At 42.9% G+C, this 14,989-nt stretch overlaps 1 protein-coding gene across 3 annotated transcripts in view; it reads right to left on the bottom strand.

Moving 5' to 3' along the window:
* Window positions 1–454: 454 nt before the first annotated feature.
* The window catches only part of ABCE1 (ATP binding cassette subfamily E member 1), a 30,425-nt gene continuing 15,890 nt past the window's right edge, over window positions 455–14,989 (bottom strand). For all 3 annotated transcript variants that reach the window (XM_061584797.1, XM_061584798.1, XM_061584799.1), the window contains 10 exons: window positions 14,464–14,553; window positions 11,810–11,931; window positions 10,763–10,984; window positions 3,649–3,708; window positions 3,500–3,558; window positions 3,284–3,394; window positions 3,051–3,193; window positions 2,816–2,938; window positions 1,047–1,158; window positions 455–914 (listed from right to left, as the gene is read on the bottom strand). In XM_061584797.1, the coding sequence (XP_061440781.1) occupies window positions 867–914; window positions 1,047–1,158; window positions 2,816–2,938; window positions 3,051–3,193; window positions 3,284–3,394; window positions 3,500–3,558; window positions 3,649–3,708; window positions 10,763–10,984; window positions 11,810–11,931; window positions 14,464–14,553 (1,090 nt within the window). In that variant the 3' untranslated portion in view covers window positions 455–866. The remainder of the gene's footprint in view (window positions 915–1,046; window positions 1,159–2,815; window positions 2,939–3,050; window positions 3,194–3,283; window positions 3,395–3,499; window positions 3,559–3,648; window positions 3,709–10,762; window positions 10,985–11,809; window positions 11,932–14,463; window positions 14,554–14,989) is intronic.

The following is a 14,989-nucleotide window of genomic DNA, read 5'->3' on the forward strand; positions in this document are numbered from 1 at the left end:
AGTAAGCTCAGTATTTTAATACATATTACTTGAGACAGCCACTTACAGAACCCTACAGGAATCTGTGCTGTAAGCTTCTACACTCATGATTCAAATTTGCATTTCCTTCTCTTTCCCAGGTTTTTGGTGTGGGTGTGTGCGTGAAGTTTTTTGAAAACTCCAGCCTCCAAAGGTACATGAATGAAATAAGACCAGACAGAGTTTCAACTATAAGCAGATTATCCAGTAGCATAGGGCACAGGTACTGACAAACTAATGTATCAAAGTGACCCTTCTCCATTGCTATGAATCAAAGAACTGGAATTTGTTTAATGTATTCAATAGTCATGAAAACTTCTGTAATTCATAGTAAGCATCAGGCTCAAGGTTAGTGAGAAAATACACAATGAACTCACCAATGATCTTGCATATTTAAACCTTAATAATCTGATCACTGCCATTCAAACAGCAACTATAGATTTAGGACATTTATTTATGAAACTCTCTTTTATGGAGAGTCAGAATATTTTAAAATAGCATTTTTTATATCTTGACTTTTTGTAAACCATCTTGTACAGAAAACAGCTGAAAGACTTAAAACTGGAAATGTCAGCATTTGGTACATTAATAAGTTACATTTGAGCCAAAATAACCCTGTTGTGAAAAAGCACATAGTCTCTTGGTGTAACTTCAGCTGTGTCTACTTTGAAATATTACATCAAAAAGATGGCCTTGTCAGGCACAAAAAGTGATACTCACTGGGCAGTAGACGTTACATGACAGTAACATTCTGCGTTAACCTCTGGAATGAGAGTGGTATTTTAAAACCTGATTGCATTTCATATAACAAAGTTTTCATTTTTATAAACTGATGATCAACTTTTCATTTAATCATCCAAGAAAAAGTAGTTTCCACTTTTCTTCTGTTCCACATCCTGTCAGGAAAAAAAACAAAAACCCAAACAACATTAGCATCCTTCCTCTGTTTATAGAGAATCCCAGATACATTGCAACAAGGGGAAAATGTATGGAGAAAGTTTAGAGTTTGTCATGCCAGTTATTCTTACCTTGATTGAATTTTGTTTGTTTATTCTTGGTCGGTAATTGTTTGGATCTCTTCTGAAAGTAATCTCAAGCTGAGACAAGAACTTATTCATGCCAGCCAAAAGAGTTTGAGGACTATAAATATGAAAGATGTATGTATTACTTTCCCAAAGATAACAAGCAGCTTGTGATTAAATGAAAGCCTCTTTACAATTTTCTAGTCATCAGTCAGCAACTCTGAAGGACAAATAACTCTACTGCTTCAACAATATTTGTATGAAAACAACTTTTGTGAGGTTTGCTTGAAAACCACGATATAAATACCCAAACCATTACTCAGGATCATCCCCAGTGACTGGTGGCTTTTTTCATGTACCAATGCCATGATGCAGCTGAACAAAAGTGATCAATGCTACTGACCTAGCAATTGCCACTATAGATCTCAAACATGAGCAGAATGGGAAACAGACCTATGTGTCATCACAACAATTTAGCCACAAATTCCCTTTGAATTTTATTTAGGCTCATAAATAAGCTAAGACCATTCTGAGCTGCGCCCACAACCCTTCCTCCAAATCATACCACCATCCAGCAGCAGTGACTGGTGTATGTGCATGCCTACATTCCCTCCTCAGGCCTTTAGGAAAAAAAACAGTGCAGAGATACCTGTGGACTGCTTGCCAGGGCTTCTGGGGACCTTATGCTAGAAACTTCCTGTTAGTAATGCTTTTAGGCTCAATGAAAGCTGAGAATCAGTCTTCCCCTTGGCCTTCTCACTTCACCAGTTGCTGCTGCAGGGGAAGGCTTGGGGCAGTGAATACCCAGGTTTCACATAATTCTCTGGAAACCCCCTCCCCACAATTTTGGGGAAGACCGCGCATCTCTATTGTTTAAGTTAAATATGAACTATTGAAAAATCTAGCCAGTTGAACAACCAAGCAAGTAACACATTTAACACTTTTAGCCACTGTTAAGCAGAAACTAGTATTCTGAAATAGAAAGCCAACATTTTTTTTTTGGGGGGGGGGGAAGAATCTGAAATAAGCACCTTATTGGTTTTCCCAAGAGGTACTGAATCTATGTGGACTATTACTTAACAGCCCTGTAAATCTGTGAAGTCTGGAGGAGCAAGACAGCAAGGGAAGTTCTGTAAAAGAGTCCTGAAGTTCTGTAAAACAGTAGTCCTTTGTTTTCCTTTACTTTTGCCAGGTACACAGTGCACTAGGAAATTATATTTGCCTCTTCAAAATCCCATCTATTAGCATTACTCTCTTCCACCTTTGAAATTTTGCTTTCAATATTTGTTCCTTCCCTCACAAGAGCTCCCTTAATATTTCTGCAAAATGGTATATATGAATATGCTTGTTCACCCATATGTTTCTTAAACAATGTGTTTACAATCGTTTGGTATTTGAACTAGTGCTGTGCCAAAATGCCACCCCTTTGTCACCCTATTTGCAAGTTGTGAAAATTGGGGGGAAGACACAAATGAAGTGAAGTATGTGGAATTCCACTGGTATTGATTATGCTCCCAGCTGCCGATATGTGTCTTTCATTTTTTAACCTACAAGACTTCAGAGTAGGCCAGGAAGCACTCATGACAATTCTATGCAGTGATATGACATCATCGTGAAGCCAAACTCCCACCACATGCATTGAATTACATGAGGTGGCTTCTTTCCCATACTAGCAGGAACAGAATGCAGAAGCAATTCCTGCCACCATAATCACATAGGCATCAAAATTATGCACTACAAGATTTTCTGCTTTGCTTGTCCCTGCTGTTTATTACCTGTTTGCCACTGTGCACCTGGATGGAATGCCATCAAAGACAATGACACGATCTGCTAGGTAGGTAGCCATGATGAAGTCATGCTCTACCACAAAGGCAGTTTTTTTAGCATGGAGAATGAAACTGAAATAGAAGAGAAATTAATGAGGTTTTTGCAATAAAAAAATTACCTTCAGATACCAATGAAACCACTGCAGACATGCACCCCTTTCCCCCCATCTACTATCCAGATTACCGTTTGACAACTCTAGCTGCCATCAGACGTTGTTCTGAGTCTAGGTATGCAGAAGGTTCATCGATCAGGTAGACATCAGCTGGCTTGCCAAGACAGAGAGCAAGAGCTACCCGCTGCAACTCACCACCAGACAATGTTTGCACCTAACAGAAGCAATATTTAAAAATTCACTTTGTGTATGAGTGAAGAGATCCATTAATTACTAAACATGGTGTTATATAGGTAATAATTACCTCTTGATCAATGATATTTTCAATCTGTAGAGGTTTCATGACATCAGTCACAAATTGTGGATGCGTATAGGCATCTCGAATCTTTTCATGAAGCAGCTGGCGTACACTTCCCTGTTCAAATAAAAAGTTCACATTTAGTTCAGTTCCACTAATTCTTATTATGTCATTTCCATTACTACTGCCTATAGGAAGTGAAAAAGGGAAACAAACACTTACAGTAGACTTCGGACTAATCTTCTGTGGCTTATAACTAACATTTAAAACTGGTACTTCACCTGTAATAGACAAGACTATATGTAGTCACAGTAACTAAAAACAAAATCAAAATTTTAAATGGTATGTTAAATCAATACACAAAACTTTACTTTTATCATCAGGTGTAAGTCTCCCAGCAAGCATGCGAATGAATGTAGTTTTGCCAGTTCCTGTAAGATTAAAAAAAAAAAAAACAAATTTAGCAAAGCATGGTTTATAGTTGGTCTTAAAACAAAACACACATCTGCATTTAACAGTACTTTCAATGAACATTGAAAGGCACTATGTAGGCCCAATCTGCATGTTGCAGTAATCCATAGTTCATGGTTTATCGTGAATATATCAGTTGTGCCCAGTTTATGCCTCCCCATGAGCACAGGGGAGAAACAAGCCACAATCTGTAGCAAAGGTTTGTTCTTGGTTTGGTGATAAAAGTCCATCTGGAACAAACCAACCAACCATGATCCCTGGTTTGGACATATTACTACGCCCAAGTTTGTGGTCTGTCTCACCCCCATGGGTGCAAATCAGGGTAAAACCATTAAATATAGTCTAATGTGATATGTGGATGCTTCCGTTATCACTACATCCAAATTATCCGTTATCACTACATCCAATAAATCCTTATTGGCCATAAAAACGCTTACTGGGAGAATGGACCATTGGTCTCACCTGAAGGGTGATTTTCATATAAGTACGGCCCTCACTGTGGGTTATAGCTCCACCTATCGTGCGAAGGCAAGAATGTCTTTGAAGTCAAGACTAGGGGCGTCAGGCCCCTCCCACTCTCCAGTTCATTCGCAGCGAGTCTATAGAGAAAAATCTAAAAATACAAGAACAGGGCCAACAGGCCTGCCAGCAGGAAAATAGCATGCATAATAACATGACTCTAACATAGCGATATAACAGAACTAGAAGTCTTGACTTCACTAGTAACTTTAAATACAATAGCATAACAATAATATATAACAGCTTAGTAAAATATCTATACATCCTCCAACTGGGAGGGTCGTGAGGGCTGTACTCATATGAAAATCACCCTTCAGGTGAGACCAATGGTACATTTTCCATATGAGTCCGGCCCTCACTGTGGGATGTACCAAAGCAGACCATAATAGGGAGGGACCACCCACATGCTAATCGTCATTAAGAACCTGTTGCAACACTCGTCTGCCAAAAGAGGCATCGGCAGAGGCATAACGATCTATTTTATAATGCCTTATAAACGAGTGTGGGGTAGACCAAACAGCAGCCCTGCAAATATCAGCAACAGGAGCATTAGTAGCAAAAGCAGCCGAAGTGGCAGCTGACCTAGTAGAATGAGCTGTTATACTAGCTGGAACTGGCAGCTTAAGGGACTCATATGCTAAGGTAATACATGCCCTTAACCAACGGGATAAGGTAGAATTGGTTACTTTATGCCCCATAGACCTTGGATGAAAGGATACAAACAGAGACTCCGTTCGTCGAATCTCCTGGGTCCTAGACAGGTAGGTCTTGAGAGCCCTCCGAACATCCAACGAATGCCAAGCCTTCTCTAGAGGATGAGTGGGGTTTGGGCAAAACGAAGGGAGCACAATGTCCTGATTGCAATGAAAGACTGAATTGACCTTGGGATGGAAGGAAGGGTCAGTTTTCAACACAACAGAGTCCTTGTGGAAGACACAGAGATGACGGGCAGAAGACAATGCGCCCAGTTCCGAAACCCGTCTGGCAGAAGTGATGGCGATCAGGAACAAGACCTTGAAGGACAGTAGACGTAGAGGCACAGTCCTAATGGGTTCAAACGGAGGGCGTTGTAAAGCTTGGAGGACCTTGGACAGACTCCATGAGGGAAAACGGTGAACTACGGCCGGTGAACGTAAAGCAATGCCTCTGAGGAAGCGTTTAATGAACGGATGTGAGGAAATAGGGGCACCAGTGGAGGACACTGAGAGAATGGACGACAGAGTGGACGCATGTCGACGTAGAGTGTTGGGTCTGAGTCCCATCATAAAGCCGCTATGGAGATATTGTAGCACCTGATGCATAGTGGCCTGGGATGGATCGCAGTGGTGAGACTGGCACCACCTGGAGAAGGCCACCCAAGTATGTTGATAAATACGGGTGGTAGATGGTCGTCTCGAGGCTAAGATAATATCAATAACAGCGTCAGACAGGCCCGCCAACCTCAAATGTCCCCGTTCAAACGCCACGCTGTTAGGTTGAGCCAAGTGGGATCCTGATGCCATACTGGACCCTGGGATAGAAGATCTGGCCTGACTGGAAGTGTCCAAGGATCCATCACCGACATTGCAAGAAGATCCGAGAACCACGGTCAGCGTGGCCAATATGGTGCTATCAGAACCAACTGTGCCCTCTCGCTCCGCGCCTTCTGCAGCGTTTTGGCTAACAGCGGTATCGGAGGGAAGGCGTACAAAAGACCGTCTGGCCACGGTATGGACAGAGCATCCACTGCTTCCGCTGCTGTGTCCAGGTATCTGGCAAAGTACCTGGGAAGCTGGTAATTGCGACTGGACGCAAACAGGTCGATCGAGAAGAGGCCGAACCGACGCTGGAGATGCTGGAATATGGTCGGATGCAGTTTCCATTCTCCCGGAATGACCTGTTGTCTGCTGAGCCAGTCTGCTGTCACATTCCAAATCCCTCTGAGATGCTCTGCTTTTAGGGATTGTAGATGTTGTTCTGCCCAGACGAAGATAAGGGAAGCTAGGTCCTGCAGAGGACGGGACCTGGTGCCCCCGTCTGTTCAAATGTGATTTTACACACGTGTTGTCCGTTCGGATGAGGACATGGTCCTAAGGTGAGAAGTACTTTGGTAAACACTCGCGGAGCAGAGGAGAGGCCGAATGGCATCGCTGTATATTGAAAATGCTGGGGGCCAAAAGCAAACCAAAGGAACTTTCTGTGGGCTATGCAAATGGGGACATGGAGATACGCTTCCTTTAGGTCGATAGAAACCAGGAAGTCTCCTTCTTGCAGGCTTTCAGTAATGGAGTGGAGGGATTCCATTTTGAACCTGCGGTATGTTACAAAACGGTTGACGAACTTGAGGTCCAATACCGCCCTCCATGACAAATCTCGTTTGGGCACAGCAAATAGGAGGGAGTACACCCCTTCCGACCTCTCTGTTGTAGGGACTGGCTCTATCGCAGCTATGTCCAAGAGGTGATGTATGGCTGTTTGCATGATGCTGTGCCTGGCCGGCGCCCTGGGACAAGGGGACAGATGGAATTTGTCTGGTGGAGTTGCCCAAAACTCTATTGCATAGCCAGAACAAAAAAGGTCCCTGATCCAGGAGACCTTAGTCAGACGGAGCCACTGGTCTCCAAACATAAGTAGTCTGCCGGCCACAGGAAGTGCATTAGAACTGTTTGCGCTGGCGAGACCCTCCCCTATATGAGGACGATGAGGTACCTCTGCGCCCTTGGTACTGACCTCTGCCCTGGAAACGTCGGTTCCAGGTTCCCCTGAAGGAATTGGAGTCATAGGATCGGAAGTCGCGGCCTCGTCCTCCTGGCCGTGTTCCTCGAAAGGGCTAATTAGCGCGGAAGGGGTGAAATCACCTGAAAGGCCTATGATCAGTGTTTTTGACAGTGGCCAAAACCGGTTTGTGAGCGTCTTTGGGATCAACCAGCACTGCCTTTAGAGCTTCCTCGCCGAAGAGCAAAGATCCAGAGTAAGGTGCCCTGGAGAGATGCACTCTGGCCGTAGAGTCAGCTTGCCAGTGGCGAAGCCAGAGGGTCCGTCGAGCAACTATCTGAGCCATCATGGCTCGTGCCCCCAGTTGAGTGGCATCCAAAGTGGCATCAGCTACAAACGCCACTGTCTTGCGCAACTTTATCAGTGACCTTCTGAGAGAGACAGGATCAGGGTTAGGGTCCTCTAGAAGATCATCCAGCCACATCATTGCTGCTCTGGAGAAGATGGAAGCTGATGCGGAGGCACGCATGGAGAAGGCAGTGGCCTCATGATTTTTGCAGAGAGCGAAGTCTAATCTTCGTTCAGTAGCATCCTTTAGTTGGGATTCTCCTTTTCTAGGCAAAAGAGATCGTGAAACTAGGCTAGCGATTGGGTCGTCTATGTCTGGGACGGCTAGCTTGGTGGCAAAGTCAGGAGCTAGGGAGTACAGTTTGTCAGCCAGGTTCTTGAAGCGGCGAGTTTGGAATGGATGAGACCATTCTTCGGTGGCCAGTTTGGCAATGGGATCCGGCACCGGGATGTAGTGCTCGGTTGGTGCAGGGGATTTGAGGACCCTGGCCGCTTTAGTAGCTGGAGCGGAAGTTGTTGGAGGCGCAGCTTGGAGACCAAGAATGTTAACTACCTGCGTGCTAGAGGCTGATAATCGGAGGCATCGAACAAGCGATATGATGTATCCTCCTCATGTTCCGAATAGTCACTCCAGTCGTCTCCTTCAGGGTGATCAGCAAAGGTTGACTCCTCCCCATACGAGGCTTCATCAATACATCTGCCTCTAGCTACGTCAAAAGGATTTGGGGAGCAGGAAGGATTTGCCTCATGACACACACGTTGATCCACAGTGCGTTGAGGTACGGCGGGGACTTGTGGTGGTGACTGCATTTGAGTGAAATATGATAGCATGCCCTGAAGTTGCGAAAGGAACTCATGGGACAGTTGCAGCCCCGTTGAGGCAGATGGTTATGCCTGAGAAGGTGGCTCAGTGGGCTGTGATGGAGGATAAGCCCTGGGCGGCAATGCGGGAGGAGGCTAGCTAAGTGGTGGCTGAGTAGGAAAGCCAGGAAAGTCCTCCTCATCAGAAGAAGCAGCGGGGGAATGCAATATATCCGTCAGCTGTTCCTGGACTGCTGTGGTGTGGGTCGGAACAGAAGCATAGCGTGGACGCTTGGGTTTGCTGTGGCTGGAAAGATGTTTAGTCTTAGCCAGTGCTTTGGTATGCTTAGTCTTAGTTGCCTTAGATGGTTGTGGCTTGGCTGTCTGAGACATGTCTGGCTGTTCCGCCATCTTATATTTACTATGGGTGCAGTACACGGCCACAGCGGGGGCAGAATGTAGAGACCCAAACAGGTGCAGTACACGACCACAGAGGGGGTGGAATGCACTGGCAGATGGCTAGGTACACGGCCACAGCGGGGGCAGAATGTACGATGGTAACAGCGTCAAAATAATGCAGACTATACTTCAGGCTTGGTACACGGCCACAGAGGGGGCAGAATGTACAGTGTAGATCGCCCTGGTACACAGCCACAGAGGGGGCAGAATGTACAGTTCAACTAAGTTGTGTTCAGTGCAGTAGCAACTGGCTATGACACGGCCACAAGGGGGCAGAATGTCCAGTTCAAAAAGCGTGCTGCCGTATGAGCCGCTTGCACAGCCACGAGTGATTCCTCCTCTTTGCAGTTCAAATAGGTTGGAGCACAGTCACAGCCTTGATGGAGCCATTGACGTTCAATAGCTGCCGAGAGTCAGTTGTTGCAATAGGCATTAGTAGAAGCCAGGTGAGAGAGGAACTCTTGTAGAACTAAGTAGTCCTATCTATAACTCACATACAAGAAAAGCTTTCTCAAGGTAAAAAATCCCCCTTTATGTAGTGCAGGAAAGTCTAAACAAAAAGGGCGGGAAAAGAATGGGACAAACAGAATGGCGCCCGTAACGGAGTGGGAAAAGTAACACTCAAAATGGCAGAGGAGTAATGGCAGACACTGAGGGGCGACAACGAAACTTACAGAAAAACTGTCTAGCACAGTCTCATGAGCTTGCGATAGCTGGTGGCTGAAAGGCATAATCGCGGCTCGTTAATGAGGCACCGTAGCAGCTAAGGAGCGGTAGAGGAAGCCGCCGCCGCCACTGACTACAGAGACTATCGCGGCGAGAACTTAAAGCCACAAGTCTGGGGGTGACAGCCGGGGCTTGAAAAATCTCCCAGGCGAGAGTCGCAGCCGCAAGCTCCTGGAGTGAATTTAAAGGGACGTCCGCGAGGCAAAAAGCCGCAGCAGAGCTCGGGAAGGCAGCGAAACAAACGGCCTCGTAGGGGAAAAGTGACTCCTGAAGGCACCGAAACAAACGAGGGGTAAAGCAGAGAGCTGCAGCCGCAAGCTCCCGCTAAAAATAGAGAGAACCGCAGCCACAGTCTCTCTAAGATCTAAGGCTAAAAGCCGGGGAAAGAAACGGCCCGGGCAAGGGAGAACCCCCCCCAAGGGAATTCCCCAGGAATTTCACACAGTGTTAAATACAAGACAGAGGGAAGGGAAGCACTTGGATACACACAAATGACAAAACCTTCACACCCTGTCAGACAAAAACACAAACAAACACAAAGACTTAGCTAAATGCTACACTATTGAAATCTCAATCTTGTTCGTACGAAGGCAAGAATGAACTGGAGAGTGGGAGGGGCCTGACGCCCCTAGTCTTGACTTCAAAGACATTCTTGCCTTCGCACGATAGGTGGAGCTATAACCCGCAGTGAGGGCCAGACTCATATGGAAAAAGGGTGGGTTATAAATCAAATAATAAATAAATAAATAAAAGTGAAATGCTGATAAATCCCATTTAAAAAATACTGCTACAGTGTTGTTTTTACCTGCATGTTTATTACAAACTGCTGGAGTATTCAAAGTTTATTGTTATGTGATCTATATGGGGTTGCCTAGGATGACTTGAAAGCTCAGCTAGTGTGGAATGTGGCTGCTCTCAGCTGTCTTCAAGGCCCAGTTCTAATGTGTTGGACGCCTGATATAAAAAGCCCTAAATGGAGTTTTGTGACCTCCTTCTCCCCTGCGTTCAGAGAACTTTAGAGAACAATTGACAATGCATGGTTAACTGAATGCAGATGTTATGCAAGTATAGTGGGACTATTCTTGCAACTAAGTACAGAAGTTCATAAAGTAATGAAATAAGAGTGCTGTCTTTCATTTTCAAGGGTAAAAAGAATAGCTAATTTGTCTTTCCCTTTGATATGGAGATTTTCAATCTATCCTCTCGTTTTACTGCTATCCACTGAGACATTAAAAGCTTTTTAAAAAAGCTTTAAAAATATTGCTATTTTTGACAAGGCCTCTCCTATAGGTTATTTGTATCATTAATGTGAATTCAGAAGGATAAATGTTAGATGACATTGGATGTGTCCCAACTTCTAACTAAGCAAACACGCACGCAATATCCTGATACAGACCTGATACAGTCTGTGGACATAAACCCTGAAAAAAACGACTGCAATGATTTTTCCAATTGAAAAATACTCACCGTTTTCTCCCAGCATCACCATTATCTCAGAGTCAGTGAATTCTCCAGCTACGATTGACAGCTCAAACTCCCCCATCTTTTTTTTCATTCCTGGATATTTATACATACACATCTTCTTGACTTCTTCTTCATTAGCTGTCTCTGCCACCTTAAAAACCAGAGACGCATCTCGGAACCTTAGGTTTTCCGTTGGAACATAGCCATCCAAGAAAATATTTATTCCTGTAGGAAGACAAATCTTCATTAGTAAGAGCACCTAAACTAATAGATTTATCAGGAGATAAGTAACTCAGGACAGAGCAACAGACTGCCAAAGAACATGACTCAGCTGCACTTCGGGTACTCAAGGTCTGGTCTTCATCTGGAAATACATATCATACTACCTTTGCATTATTAAGATGAAACGGATGAGGAAAGGAGTAAATAGAACTGTATAGATGAAAATAACTGCATCTCATTCAGGGCAAGGGCAAGAAGTGCAGGAATACCCCGCTACACGGACCGTCACTTTAAGGACACTCCGAGTACGGACATACTTACAGTAGCACCATTCCCGTTTACGTACGCTTACTTTGCAAGAACGGACACTTAACCTTTGGTTGTGGCCTGTTCTTTCGGTGCGTGGGGGGGTGGAAAGAGACGCGACTGCGCATCAGCTGGGAGGCACGACCGCGATCAGCTGAAAGGCACGGCGGTGCAGCAGCAGAGGCTTTAGCATGGGGCTTTGAGGCTCCGCGTGAAGGAGAGGTGGCACAGTGGCGGCGCAAGTGAAAAAAAGGTAGTGCTTCACTTTAAATACATTTTTGGTTTACGTACTTGCTCTGGACCCATTGCGTACGTTCATGCGGGGTATTCCTGTAAAGCAGTTCAGTAATTTGTCTAATCTCACCTACTTCTTATAAAGTATAAGAAGCCAGAGAGCATCTAGGAAGTGTTTGTAAGAAATATACACACACTCTAAAGATATCAAATGATTTACAGCACAGGTATTTTGTAGAAAGAATACATAAATGAGAGAGGAGAAAAAGAAGATTAAAAACTAGTTACCTTCTCTTACACTAAAAGGCATGGTTACAACACCATAAGCACTTGGCACACCATATAAGCAGCAGATGAAGTCAGATAGATAATCTAGTACACTCAGATCATGTTCCACAACAATAATATATCTGGAAAATAAACATTAGAAATCTCTTATTTTACAAAAACCGGCTCCAAAGTTGAGATTTGAATGAGTTGTTCTTTCAGATTCAAACAAAAATCTATGACAAACACAGAAACAGCATGAGATTTTGTTACTACTGATCTAGTACATGTTATCGTACGTCAATACGTGGTACAATTTAAGTGTATTTTAAGCACAATGGTAAATTGTAAGCACTGAAAATTCTGCTAGCATTATTTTACTACAACATAACGTTCAAGAGTGTCAATTAAGTGTTTATTTTCCACTTCACCCAATAATTTGGAAAAGTAGATGCAATTACATACATGATTGAGATTACAAATGTTACAGATAATCTTTAATACATAAAAAGCTGACAAAATTCTCAAGGTGACTTTAAAGATTGTAACAGGGAGTTGCTTAGGATATTTTTTTTTAGTAAAGATATATGTGGGATATTCTCCAAGAGCAAGCAATGTCAAGTCCTATTGTTTTTATAGTAAAGCTAGAAACTAACAGCAACATCCTCAGACTTGGTGCATCAGTAAGTAAATGCTTAAGATGCAGCATACTGACATCTGTTTCAGCTCAAATCACAAACCTGATATAAATTCAGGCGCTGCTGGACATGATGATACTACAAACAGATAGAATTATTATTATTATTACTACTTTATGTATCATTTTATACCAGAGGGTCTCAAGGCAACTTACAGAGTAAACAACTTGCTTTGTACACAAGACGATTTGTTATTATTTATTAGTAGACCTGGAATATCTATATTGAAATTAGATTCATTTATAAGCTTGGTAGAATTTCCAGGTATACTATAAATTAGTCAAAATCTGAACTAATGACAGTGGGCAAGTGTATAATGCGTGGGCACTAACGAAAATGCCAATTGGTGTTTTCATTAGTGCCCACACATTGTAACACATTTAGGGATTTTGGTCATACAGATTTCTCTCAAATGATTAAAATAAACTTAAACACGTTGATAACAAACTTCCAGTGATTTGGAAAGATGGGCATTACTTAAACTTACTATTTAGGGTAATACACTTTATAGATGAATATTTTGCCAAGAATAATATATGTGCTGCATGGTATGTTTTTATATTCCCCAAACGTATTTTCAGAAGATTGATGCAGTATTTTGGAAATTTACTTTACTAAAATGTCTTTATAGGAAGACACTGTCTAATTTAGATAGATGCTAGAGGTACCATGTTGGAAATGCCTCATTGAGGCACATGATGTGGGCAAGTCTAGTGAGATTTTCTTTTTCATCAGAAGTCCTTGTCCATATTAATTTTGTATTGGCAAAATCCTTGAAATTTGTGGATGTTCATGCATTAAGTTATATTCCTGTTGTATGTGGGTTAATGGCAGGGCAACAAGAACAGACTTTACATGCTGTAATGGTCGCTACAAGACTTGTTCTTCAATGCTTGAAGGACAAATACTTGCCTATTATTAGGTTTGATGACCTAAATGCTCTTGCTACATTTGAGTGTACTCTCTATAAACACCTACTTCACATGGATACATATTTAGACATTTGGATGGCATGTATTGACTTATGTGTGTAAACCAAGATGGATGTATTGATGACTAAATGTACTGTTAATGTGGGCTGTTAATGTGGGCTATTTTTTTCTTTTTCTGGTTTCTGTTTTTTCTTTAATGAGCTTGCAATTTAAAAAAATCAGTAAACAATATTAAAAACATACAATAACTGTAAGTGATGACACTAAGCATCCCTCAACCAGTGCATCTTTCCCACAATAAGATGATCACAAGTGATGTGCACTACAATAAGGCTTGGAAACATGTACTCTGTTTTTTTACAACTGTTAACCACCCTGAGAAAATAAATTGATATCTAAGGTGCAGGACACACATTTTGAACATGCATTATATAAAACAAAACAGAAGCTAAGCCATATCAGAGATGGAAGGCATCTGCCTATTTTCACTCAAGTAACAGTATATCCATTTACAAATTATTATTTTATTTATTATTTATTAGACTTTTATACCGCCCGACTAGCAATAGGTCTCTGGGCGGTGAACACAAGAAATACAATAAAATCACATAGTATAATACAACAAAAACATATAAAAATAAAATAATCTAAAATCAATCACAGCAGATTTTAAAATTAAGTTAACTTAAACTAGTATGCCTCGGAAAAGAGGAAGGTTTTAACTTGGCGCCAAAAGGATAACAATGTCGGCGCCAAGCGCACCTCCTCGGGGAGACTATTCCTCAGTTTGGGGGCCACCACTGAGAAGGCCCTAGATCTTGTCACCACCCTCCGGGCTTCCCTATGAGTTGGAACCCGGAGGAGGGCCTTCGTAGTAGAACGTAGAGTACGGGCCGGTTCGTATCGGGAGAGGCGTTCCGACAAGTATCGTGGTCCCGCACTGTATAAGGCTTTATAGGTTAATACCAACACTTTGAATCTGGCCCAGAAGCATATTGGTAGCCAGTGCAGGCGAGTACAAAGAGCACATTTGTACATTACTTACCTGTCAGGGTTTATTAGAGATCGAATAGTAATGGCAGCCTTCAGACGCTGCTTAACATCTAGGTAGCTGGAGGGCTCATCAAACATGAAGCTATTCCAAGGAAAGAAAACAGGAACAGGTTTTAAGTTCATCAAATCTAACATAACACCCAACCTTTACTAAATTACATTATTCCCTCTAACAACAAACTCAGGTTGCTGACAGCCAACAAGACTAGAGCTTAAAAGGGGCCATTAACGAACAAAAGCGATATGCAAGCATGCTCAGCTGCATCTTGAGGTATGCAGAAGTACGGAACATCTTTTAAAACTCAAAAGGGAGCAAAAAACTCAAACTGAGCCAATGAGACCGAAGCCTCCTCAGTGGCCTCCATGAGTCACAAAACGTTGAGTGTTAAGTTGGAAAAGAAAAAACTGAATCTTGGATGTGTGTGCATATATGTAGAGAGGAATGATGAATTGGCTTGTTTGAGCCCTTTAGACATCTTCTTTTATCCCAGAGGACATGATTGGCTGGAATCCTGAAT

Source organism: Rhineura floridana, chromosome 9 (genome assembly GCF_030035675.1).
Source record: "Rhineura floridana isolate rRhiFlo1 chromosome 9, rRhiFlo1.hap2, whole genome shotgun sequence".
In the NCBI taxonomy this organism is placed as follows: Eukaryota; Metazoa; Chordata; class Lepidosauria; order Squamata; family Rhineuridae; genus Rhineura; species Rhineura floridana.